This window comes from Mastomys coucha, chromosome X (assembly GCF_008632895.1).
Source record: "Mastomys coucha isolate ucsf_1 chromosome X, UCSF_Mcou_1, whole genome shotgun sequence".
Taxonomy (NCBI): Eukaryota; Metazoa; Chordata; class Mammalia; order Rodentia; family Muridae; genus Mastomys; species Mastomys coucha.
Window position 1 is genome coordinate 150620855 of NC_045030.1, and position 12211 is coordinate 150633065.

The following is a 12211-nucleotide window of genomic DNA, read 5'->3' on the forward strand; positions in this document are numbered from 1 at the left end:
GATTGTGTTTTCCTGTAGTTCTTTAAGGGATTTTTGTATTTCCTCTTTAAGAGCTTCTAGCTGTTTACTTGTGTTCTGTATTTCTTTGAGGGTGCTATTTAAGTCTTTCCTAAGGTCCTGTATCATCATCATGATAAGTGATTTTATATCTGAATCTTGTGTTTCCAGTGTGATGGTGTGTCCAGGACTTGCTATGGTGGAGAATTGGGTTCTGATGATGCCAAGGAACCTTGGTTTGTGTTGTTTATTTTCTTAAGCTTGCCTGCCTCCCGCCATCTGGTTATCTCTAGTGCTACCTGCCCTTGCTAAATCTGACTGGAGCCTTTCCTTCCTGTGATCCTGGTTGTGTCAGAACTCCTCAGAGTCAAGCTGTCTCTGTAATCCTGTGATTCTGGAATCCTGTGATCCTGGGCCTGTTAGAGTGCCTAGGAGTGGAGCTTCCTCTGGGTGTTGTGGGACTGGCTGCAGAGTTTGCACCCAAGGTCTGCTCTGTGGTTAAAATTTTTATGTACTTACTAGTATATGTTTCATTTTTAAGATCTCTCTCTTTCTCTCTCTCTCTCTCTCTCTCTCTCTCTCTCTCTCTCTCTCTCTCTCTCTCTCTCTCAACCTTTTATTGGTTCTTTCACACCATGCACTCAATCCCTCTCATCCCCTCTCCCCTTGTACCAGCCTTCCAGTCTTACAACCTCCCCTTAACAGAAAAAAAAAACTCTTTGTGGAAACTATTGTGTCACAGTGTACCCCACAGTATAGCTACCCTTTTTTTCCACACTTCATTGCTTGTAAATATTTATTGCAATAACTCTTTGATCTGGAATGAAACCACTGGCTTCTTCTACTCTATCAATACTGGAACCTCACTGGGTCTCCTCTTAGATATCCTGTTGGTGCCCTGAGTCATGAAGCTCTGTAGGACTGGCCCCTTCATGTACTCCAGCAGTTTATAGATGAGGTAGATGTTAGGGTGGGCTAATTCAAAGCCCTGGTTCTGGGCCTGAGGGATCAGAGATGGTCACATTGCAGCTCTCACACTCTCATGCCCTTAGGGCTGGCTCACCAGCAATACCTGCTACCAGTACCATTCCCTACCCTGCTACCCAGGTGAGGTGCAGGGCCTCCTCTCCAACTGTTGCAGCAGATGAAGGACATAGCCAGTCTCCCACTCTCATGACCCCAGGGCCAGCTCTCCTGTCTGCCATACATGGCTAGGGACAAGAAAGAGGAAGAGGGTGTCTCTCCCTCATCTGTGCCACAGCCCAGTAGACAAAAGGCAAGGCTGGCTATCCCACACTCATAGCCAGCTCACCAGCAACACCCACATCCAGAGACAGCTCTACAGTGCAGTCCAGGTGAGGTGTGGGACATGCTCTCTCACGTGCTGCAGCAAGTGAGGGGCAGGGACAGCCCTCCCTAGTGCTATGGCTGGCTAAGGGCAGGGTCAGCTCTCCTGCTCTAATCCCCCCAGAGCCAGCACTCCCATGAAACCCAAATGAGGGGTGGGACCAATTCTGCACAGCCCTCAGACATGAATATGTCCCCAGACAGCAGCCCAGACCAGGAATGTTTGCCTGGCCTTTTGTGGCAACAGTCCCCTTCTGCTGCAAGGCCAAGGACCCCAGGTGGCAGTTATAGGCCAGGACCCCACCATGGTCCTAGGTGGCATCACCACCTACTAACATCAGGCTGTTTCTTACAGTGACTCTCCAGTTCTGCCTCTCTTCATTGTGCCCACATCATTCTGTTTCTCTTTCTCTTCCATTTCTCCACCACTTACTTGCACCTCTTAGTGGTTTCCCGGGTCTCTGCGTATCTGGAGCCATCTCAGGAGTGGTCTCAGAAGTGCTATGCCCTGCTTATGCATTTTGGCTCTGGAAAGGGATAATCTAGGGTACGCTCTTCTCCACTCCACCCCTAAGCCTGTGACACCAGACTGGTGGTTGTCTCAGGCTAGCTCCCTGTCAAGGCCCAGTCTGGTGGTCATCTTGGGCTACCTCCTCACCCTGCCTGCCAAGTATACCCATGCGAGGGTTGTCTGGCTCAGTCTCACTCCCAACAAGGGCCCTCAGTCCTGGGTGGGGTTCTTCTAATCTCTGTCTTGCTGCCAGTCCTAGTAGCCATCCAGACTTGCATAGTACCAGACTAGTGGTCATCTTAGGCTAGCTAAGTCTCCAGTACCAGATAATCTCAGGTTACCTTTTTCAGGGAATGTTGGGCTACTAATCATTCAGATGTTCATAGGTCAGAACACTGAGAATGTACATAGCCTCCCTCCTCTTTGTCACCTGTTGACATACATGTGACATAGCAGCCACACCTGTAATGATTCCAGGGATAGGTCATGTTTCATCTTTTAATAGTATCTTTGCTCCACATATTTCAACACCGCAAATTAGTTCACTATCATTTTGTTGTTGTTGTTGTTGCTGCTGCTGCTGCTGCTGCTGTTGTCTTCCCTATGCTGGTGATTAAATCCAGAGTGTTACACAGGCTGAGTAAGTACTCTACTGCTGAGACATGCCCCAAAGCTGACACTAGAACTCCTTTTGAAAGAAATATATGACAGGATCACATACTAGTTAACTTATTTATATTTTTGTGTGCCTGTGTTTGTGGGCTGTGCATATATGTACACAGGAGAGGGTTCAAGCACAGTCATATGTAAGTGTATATATCCACTGTGCACATGTGAAGACCGGAGGAGGATGTTGGGAGTCTTCCTCTATTGCTTTCTATATTTCCGGTTAGAATGGAACTTTTACTACCACCCTCCAAAAAGTCAATATATTGCTCATTACAAAAGAATTGATTAAGACACTGATTTAATAGAAATCTAATTAACAAGGATGTCTTGTCATGCCAGAAAGAAAGATACAGTCTAAAATATTTGGGGTCATATCAAAATTCCCTAAAGGAACAGTTACAAGTTGGCTCAGATGAATCAATGCGAACTTCAAAAAGAATTGTAATAAATTTAAGCATATCAAATACATTTTAAACTTCCGAGTTTATAAACTTGGAAGTTTAAAATGATGCTAGGGGGAAAATGCTTTGATACCTCTGGAGGTTTCCAGGGCACAACTTGAAAAAATTAATAATGGGAAAGACAGACCTTCATGCAGAGTTTCCTCTATAAACTGTATATCAGGCTAATCAAGTGATTAACAAAGGGGAAAAGTCTTTTTAGAGAACTATTCTAGCTAATTAATGCAAGCAGGCCGACTGGAGGGAGCAGGGTCTACCGAAAAGAGCGAGGTTGACCAGAGTGAGCAGAGGTCCTAAAAGTCAATTCCCAACAACCAGATGAAGGCTCACAACTATCTGTACAGCTACAGTGTGTACTCATATGCATAAAATAAACAAATCTTTAAAAAATTCCATTTCGGGCTGGTGAGATGGCTCAACAGGTAAGAGCACTGACTGCTCTTCCAAAGGTCCTGAGTTCAAATCCCAGCAACCACGTGGTGGCTCACAATCACCCGTAATGAGATCGGACGCTCTCTTCTGGTGTGTCTGAAGATAGCTACAGTGTACTTATGTATAATAATAAATAAATCTTTTTTAAAATTCCATTTCTAGAATTAAAGACTACAGTAAGCCCTTCTGTTCTCCTTCATGGATTTAAAAAAAAAAAAGTTCTAGGGTTAAAACAATGTGCAAAGCATGTTTGTTACCACACAATTGTAAGTATTCTACTATAACCCACTATAGAAACATTTTTAGCTCATGTATACAAATACCAACAGAATATATTGATTTCTATATGAAACTCCTTGGTAAAGGTTATATGATAATAGTAAACAAACAATATAAATGTTAGGAGAAAAAATGAATCAAATTTACATATACAACCTTGTTCAAGAATATCTTTTAAAGCCTTCATATAGGTGATAAATCAAAGTAATTTATCAAGACATTAGCAGTGGTTATGCTTGGGTAATGACAAAGCATTGATTTTTTTCTTCATTGTTCTGTACTTCACTTTCAGTATTTTCTTTAATAAGAATAAATTTTCATAACAAATATGATAAATATGAAGATTTGGAAATTATTTTAAAAGCTAGAGCTATGAATAAAACAACTAAATAGATTTTATTAAGAATAAAAATGTGAAATTCTATGAGAAGAGACTTTTTTTTAATGCTAAGTATAGGAGCAACAGAGCTTAACAGCAGTTCCTGTGAGATTATTTTTTTTAAGACCAAGAAATTAACTGACTATAAATTTGCTATAAGCCAACACTGACGTGCATGGCTGAAAGAAAAAGATAGCCATAATATCAACTTCAGCTTCCTTAATATAATTTATATGCAAAACAGATGTGGCAATAATATCCCCATTGTGGTGGATGCCTTGGACTCTATATAGAATTACTGTGTTCAGCCTTGATCTTGAGCTTTTAAAAAAGTGTTGAAAACTGCAACACATCCAGCAGCATGAGTCATCAGAAACACAGTGTAGAGCAATGGTTTGAACACTGGCTACATTAGAATCACCTGGAGGGCTGACTGCACTGGAGAGTCCTGCATCCCTTCCCAGAGTTCCATTCCATAGATCTAACTGGGACTATGAATCTGCGTTCCTAGCTAGCCTCTAGATAATACTAATGTTCCTGATTTGAAGAACATGCTTAGAGATGCACTTCTATTAGGATAAAGGTCCTCCTACAAAGCCAAACTTCCAGGAATGGAGGCCCAACTTTTCCAGCAACCAGATCAATGACCATGGACAAGCATGCTTGGCATCTCTTGACTTTACATTCTTAATCTGTATAAAGAAACAACTGTACCTTCCTTATGGCAGCTGTATGATATCAATGTGGTATTTATAAAACCTTTTAATCCTACAGTTTGACATATAATAATGTCAATTTTATGTGAGAAACACAAAATTTGTTTCATCTACATTAAAAAAAATACATTGATGAATCTTTAGAAATTAGGATGACTTCTGTATGGAAAACCTCATCTACACAGTTCCTAACAATGTAGAATCAAGGGACAGAAAGGGAGAACATGGAGCCTTTGTTCTTTAGAACATTCAACAGATAGTCATAGAATAGGTGCCCTGGATGGGTTTTGAATGCCCCAACCCACTGAGGTACTGAACTGTGAGAGATGATTGAAAGAGGAGCCTACAGGGTATAAAAAGAAAATCCATAAACTTCATCTAGTTCTATTAATTCAGCCTTGGTGGGAGGAAATTGCCACTTGTGATCACCTCACATCCCATCAGCACTAGCATCACCTGGGGCCCTCATCAGAAGTGCTGATTCCCAGCAACACCTTATTTAGACCCACTGAAGCAAACTGTGAGTTGTTCCAGTGAGCACTCCTGGTGATGCTGATTCATACTCAGGTATGAGAGGCTAAATGACTTAGGCATGTTCAACCTTTGATATAATATTATCTATAATATTCAATTAAGAACCACAAAATTGCATAACAATCTACCTCCCTACCTCCCCTCCCTTCTTCTTCTTCTTCTTCTTCTTCTTCTTCTTCTTCTTCTTCTTCTTCTTCTTCTTCTTCTTCTTCTTCTTCTTCTTCTCCTCCTCCTCCTCCTCCTTCTCTCTCTCTCTCTCACTCTCTCTCTCTCTTTCTCTCTCTCTCTCTGTCTCCCTCTCCCTCTCTCTCTCTCATCTATCTATCTATCTCTATCTCTCTCATCTATCTATCTATCTCTATCTCCTTTTCTTCCATAATGTTTTAAATACATTTAAATTTTTGGTTGCCTTCCATTCATAGTTACCTAAGGCACAGGTTGGCCATGCCTGAAAGGACCTCCAAACAGCATTTCCATTGGGGTTGAGATTATACTCACTCCCATAAGCTATTACACAGAATATATCAAACTCCTAATTATCTACATACACATACATACATTACACACATACATACATATTACACAAAGACTCAGCCATTAAGAGTGTTTGTTGCTCTTTCAGAGGACCTGGGCTCAGTTTCCAGCCGTTCTAGAAGATGTGACACCCTCTTCTGACCTCTGAGGGCACCAGATAAGCTCATGGTACACATGTATTCATGTAGGCAAACAGCCATACACATAAGACAAAATTGTTTGCTTTTGACTTTTTTGTTTTCTTTTTAGAGAAAGAGAGAAAACATGAAGTTAGATAGCTATGGAGGTGAAGAGTTAAGAGAAGTTGGGGAGGTGAAAGAATATGATCAAAATATATTGTATAAAATATGTAATAAAAATAAATAAACCTAAAAAATAAAAAATAAATAAACCTTTTAAAAACAGAAATTTGTTCAAAATCAGAAAATCTACAACCCAGAGTAAAGCAACCACCTCCTTTAGAATACTGACATCTTCAATCTCGATAACTAACCTCTGAGATGGGCACTGCTCTCACACTTTAAAAGGAGGGGATAGAAAAAATGGAGCAATCTCCAAAAGGTGATGTAGCTCCTAAGAGGTAAAAAATGGCTTACAATGCAGTCAGCCCTCCATACATCTCACCTCCATACTGTCCTTCCTATGCACAGCAGTGAACTGAAGAGATACAAGGAAGACAAACATCACCTTCACCTGTATGTCTTTGAGACAAAAACTGGAAGATACCTAAACAGGAGTGGAGAAATAGTGGCTGTAAGCTCATCATGGTGAGTACTAGAAGCCAGAGAAGAACAGGAAGCCAGAACAAGGTCACAGTTTGCACACTCTTTGTCCCTGATGAATACTCAGAGTAGATGCAGGAAGTGGAATGACTGTATTCTTCAACATTCTGCAAAGACACTGAAACCTATAACAAATAGGGGCATGAGATACCCTGGCTGAAACCTTTCCTCTCCTTTCCAAACCTGTTCCAATGGAAACTGTGTAGTACAGAAGGAATAAAGTTATGAAGGGAGAGGGGCACTGCTGTGAGCACTTATTCCAAGTAACAAGTTGATAAGGAGCTCAGAAGAAGCCTCACCCATGAGCTAACAAGGTCATGACAAAGGAAGAGCGGAAGGGGCAGGATTAGCACCCTGAGAGAAAGCCTGTCTCAGCTCCTTAAAACGTCCCTTCCTAGGCCCCCAGGACGACTTTATGACTCTCTATTAAATAACCTTCCCCTACCAGCACAGCATCCATAACATCCCTGTGTCACCCTGGGTATGTAAAAGCACATGAAGAAGAGGAACTGCAGCTGATCACCCTTACCCTTCCAAAATCTGCAGCTCCCAGCCCATTTCCTGACACATTCTTGGTATGCTGCAAATGCTTGTAGAACTGAGTTTGCTGAGAGAATGCTGGTATCCCAACTCAATGAAATGCACTATTATCTTAAAGGCAAGGAAGCATGAGAAGAGGATCTAACCCAGAGGCTGTATCCTCATTAGTGGTCTCCATAGGGACAGAGCTGGAAACTAGGATTAAAGCACATAGTGTTTCAATTGGGGGGGGGGGTCAAAGAAACACCACAAGATGCCTTCAAAAGCAAGAGGGGAAAGGAAGGCAGGCAGCAAAGGGCATTTTTGTCAGGAAGCTCAAGCCCACAGGGGAAGCCCCCAGGAATGTTTATAGAACATGTGAGAGGCAGGAGGAAGAAGGGCAGGCAGGTATCAGCCACCTTCCATCAATTGTTGGCTAAGGGCCAGTGAGGAGGGATGGTATGGTGAGTCTTCTGAATGCTGTGCCACTCACAGTAGACTCCAGAGGGACAAGAGAGACTTTGAGCAGAATGAAGGGGCAGGCAATTAGAAGTCAAACAGGAATGCAATGAAGTAGTAAGGACCCACCCCACCCCTAATCTTGAGGCAGGTATAGGGAAATGTGCCTGGTTCACAAACTCCTAAGTGCCTCAGATCAAAAAGCACACCCTCAGAACCATGGGCTCAGAGGGTGCTAGTCAGGGTCCTAACTGGTCAGTAAAGACTGTATGCTGTGCACACTGCAGGGCCTAGGATTAGCAGAGTTTAGTGGCAAAGGCAAAAAGGTGAGGTACACTTTGCTTTTCTCTCTGCAATGGAAATCTTCCTACCTCACTCAAAGCCTGTGCGTGGGAGTCGTATGCCTGAGGAGTTGGGAACATGCAGCCAACTTCTCTGTACCTGCTGTGGCCAAGGCCACAGCTACTCCCTCATGCCACCCTAAGGACACTGCCTCCCCAGGTGTTCTGTGTTAGTATTTCTTTTCTCTGGGTATGGGCTGACAAGCTTCAACCCCAGGTGCAAAGCTCACAAAGAAAACAGTTCAGCACTGAGCTATGTGGTTAATTCAGCTGGGGAGCAAGCCTGAGCCACTCTCAGGAAGCTGCTCCTCACATCTGACTCAGAACTGGCCAGGGAGGCCAGAAGCAGCCTGAGTCCCTTCCATAGTGACCTTGGAGGACTCCTTCTCTGTTCTGGACACTGTAAATCTTCCAGAAGACACCCCAAATCACTCAATTATCACTATATGCCTATTCAAAGGCTCTATTAACCAGAAAAACAGCAGGCATCCTTGTCCTCTGCTCAAAGAAAAAGACAAAAAGTGACAAAGACTATCCTGGAAGGGTTTGGAGGGAGGAAAAGGGAGGGAGAAATGATGTAATTATATTATAACCTCAAAAAATAATTTTTAAAGAGCACATGCTTGCAGGAAATGCAGAGTTAAATAAAAATGGGTGCTTACTTCTGAATATTAAATCTCCACCTGAAATCAACACAGTGAGTTTCAAAACACAAAAGTACCAATGACCTCTCTCCAGGGAGGAGCAGGAAAAGGCAGGGAGACAGAGATAACAAATTTACCCTTCAAGGAAGCAGAGACATCCTCATTTATCTTTTACAGTGATCACTCCTAGCAAAGAGGACAACAAAGCCCATTCACACACTTCCCTTTTGAGACAGGGTAACTGCCACAAAAACCAAGAGGTAAGGCCCTCAGACCACTGCAAGTATCTGAATCTCCCTATCACTCTGTTTGGTAGTTTTGGTCACAAAGGAAAGCTGAGGTCAACACATCTTAGGTGGTGCTTTAATTAGCTGCAGTCAGGAGCTTCATGGGGAGAGAAAGAAAAGCTTTAAGCCCCTCCCAAATGAGAACATTTTTTTCTGCTTTCCCAATGGGTAGCCCAGTGACTCAGCATCAGCCCAGTGTGGGCACTATTATTGATGAGAAATCTTCCGGCTGGGTGATATACTGCATACAACACATGCCCAAAAAACAGTGCCAAGTCATACCAGGAAGAGAAGGCGAATTATTCACCTCCACTTCAAATGCAGGCAAATCCTCTCTTAATGCAGCAGCTTCTCCATATCATAAAGACAAAGCAGGGAGATAGAGATTTCCATCTAAGACTCAAGGAATTATTAGGCAGAGTCTCTTCTTTCTTGTTCACTATTTAAAAGGCAATCAAATTGAGGAAAGCAGAAGGAAAAGGAGTGGGGGGTGTTTTTTTGGTTTGTTTGTTTTTTGGTTTGTTTTTTGTTTTTTGTTTTTTGTTTTTTGTTTTTTGTTTTTTCAAAAACCATCCCAGAGTGAAAAGCAGCACAAAAGGCTTCAGTTTCTCACTCCTTTGTTAGTACTGTGAGCTCCACCTAGAGGTCATTTCTAGAATCGCGAGTTAATTCAAGTTAGGAAAAGAAAAAGCTTTGTATTCTGGGGTTTAGGGCTAGTAGTGACTAGGAGAACTGCTGGAGATCCTTGAAGAACACCCCATTTCTTATCTTGCATTACTGGGACTTCTCTGAACCTTAATATACAATACCTCCTCGGGGAACCTAATGAGATCCAGAAGGACGATTGCCTTTGATATTTGTGCCTGTCAGAGCTGCTACTGGAGTTCCTGGCAGATTGAACTCAGCTCAAAGAAAGCAGAGTGTTCAAAGAATACTTTTAGAAGGAAAAAAGTGACAGTTCTGGTTGAAATGAAATAAAAGACTGGCTATCGATCCAGAGGGCCAACAGGAACATGTCTAATATTAGAAGGACAGAGAATAGTTTCCTTAAAGAAGGACTCATGGACCATTTGCTTAGAAGATCCAGCTACAAGACAAACTTTCCCTAACTGAATGTCATCAAGCACTCTGAAGTACTCTTAATTTCTATTTCTAAAAAGCTGACTACAAGCTCCCAAATATCCATAACTCACTCATTCATAGCCTCTCTCTTTCTCTCTCTCTCTCTCTCTCTCTCTCTCTCTCTCTCTCTCTCTCTCTCTCTCTCTCTCTTACTTGCTCTCACTCTCTCTCTGTCTCCCTCTCTCCCTCCTTCCTTCCATCTCTTTCACTCTCTCTTCACACCAGTCATCCTATGAAAATTAACACTTTAGAACCCCAGGCTACAACAAAGAGTACCTAGTACACTGAGCATTCAACTGTTCAGTGCAAGACACATATCTCTTAAATAAACCAAGCCTTCAAGAAACAGCAATGTGGTGTTGGTGCCAAGAGTTTCATCTACCATATGGAGAGTGTCTCACCACAACCCATGTGTTCCTACCTCCTCCAGCCTGTGCTGTACATGACCTAAAAGAGCTTTGACAGATCTTGGATGGAGAAAAATAATTTAAAATTACTCATTTTCCTCTTCCAAGATCACCACCAATACTGTTCAAGGTCTTTCTTCATTGTAAATAATCATCTGCCTTTTTGTTCCTGTAAACTAAAATATCTATGATAAGGCATCTCAATCTTTAGAGTAGGAAAGGCTCTACAAAAAAAAAATTAAAAATTAAAAAAAAAAAACAACTTTTACAAGAAGATATGGGACTGCCTGGAAGTCCCATTTCAACAAGGCAATCGCCTTGTTTCTTGACCCTAAAGCAAAATTACTGGTGCAAGGAATAACTCAAAGCACTGTATCCAATGACAATATTAAGAGATGGGTATGAATACAGATGTGGATGCTAGCAGCCAACCATCCGGACTGAGCACAGGGACCCCAATGGAGGAGTTAAGGGAAGGACTGAAGGAGCTGAAGGGGCCTTATCTGACATCAATGGGAGGGGAGGCGCTTGGTCCTGTGCAGGCTCAATGCCCCGGTGACTGCTCTCATCAGAAAGATTTCAAAACTTCGTCTAAAAAGAAGTGTTCCTAATTTCAGGGCCTCTCAGTTACAGAGTGGAATCTCAGGGGGAAGCAGTGAAGGTATGCTCTAGCACTGCCCATTTGAATTCCAGCTCCAGAAGAATATATCAAATTCAAGGTGGACCCCCTCATTATTTGTAGACAATATAGCGGTTCAGAATTTCCCTGTTTATTCCTTTATTTTGTTACATAGAGTCAGAGAATTTTTACCAAGTGTTACAAGTACACACCTATTACACTGCAATGGTCCATCACTCATGTATACCTTGTAAGCATGCTCTTTGGGCCATTTGTGGAACATGCTGGCTTAGGAAGTAGATGTGCTTTACTACAGGAAAATATTTGCCTCAGGACATTTACAAATATCATGCACAAATGGAGAAGACACATGGACAATATGGGTTTTTCTTCTTTTCAACTTGAGGGTCCTTCTGCCAGCTGCTTCCCGTGGCTCCCCACTGCTCTACATTCTGCCATATCCAGTGATGGTTTATAGCAAAATTCACTAGGAAGTAAGCCATGTGGCTTTTACAGGCAGCAATTAGGAGTGAAGCAAAGGCTGAATTACATGGCATTTGAAAATGCAGTTAGAGAAAGAACAAGTCAGATCTTATTTTCTGTTACCTCCTGGTGATGAAATCTATGTGTTCATCCAAAAGCACACACCTACCTCTGGGGTCATTTGGAGCCAACAGTTCAGTCAATAAAAATAAATAAATAAACTGTACAGTCAATGTCAAGCATGAAAATCCATTAAACAGTGAGGTTTTTTTTTTCTTCCATCCAAAGAAATCCTACCTTTTCTTGGGCTTTCCTTTTTGTCCCTGCATCCATCCATTCATTTTCTTTCTCCAGCATGTCAATGAAGGCCCAGCGAACACCCTCAATCAATTCTTCCATCTATAAGAAAATACCCAAAGAAGCAGCATCAGAGCCAGAAATTTCAGCCAAGGTTTCCTTGACCTGAATCGGGTTGCAGGAAAACTACTTCAAGGTTCAAAAGATGGGGGAGGGGTTCTTTCAGTTCAATTTCATGCTCTGACATTTTTTGGAAAGGGGTCTTTGTAAACAGGTGATGCAAGGTGGTCACGGTAAACTCCCCAAAAGCTATCACTAACCAATCGCATACCTGTATGTAGCTACTAAATAGCTCCATCCTCATCAATGTAACAACCAATTTCAATAATTTA

General features: G+C 42.2%; 1 protein-coding gene and 1 non-coding gene across 4 annotated transcripts in view; both read right to left on the bottom strand.

Moving 5' to 3' along the window:
• Positions 1 to 12211, bottom strand: part of Phex (phosphate regulating endopeptidase homolog X-linked) — a 258664-nt gene that overhangs the window by 139816 nt on the left and 106637 nt on the right. For all 3 annotated transcript variants that reach the window (XR_004120468.1, XM_031376718.1, XM_031376727.1), the window contains one exon: positions 11820 to 11921. Coding sequence is in view for 2 of the 3 variants with exons in the window: in XM_031376718.1 (XP_031232578.1) it covers positions 11820 to 11921 (102 nt within the window). In the remaining variant the exon portion in view is untranslated. The remainder of the gene's footprint in view (positions 1 to 11819; positions 11922 to 12211) is intronic.
• On the bottom strand, positions 2208 to 2339 carry LOC116096206. The gene has a single exon (XR_004120896.1). It is a non-coding gene; the product is annotated as a small nucleolar RNA SNORA17 (small nucleolar RNA).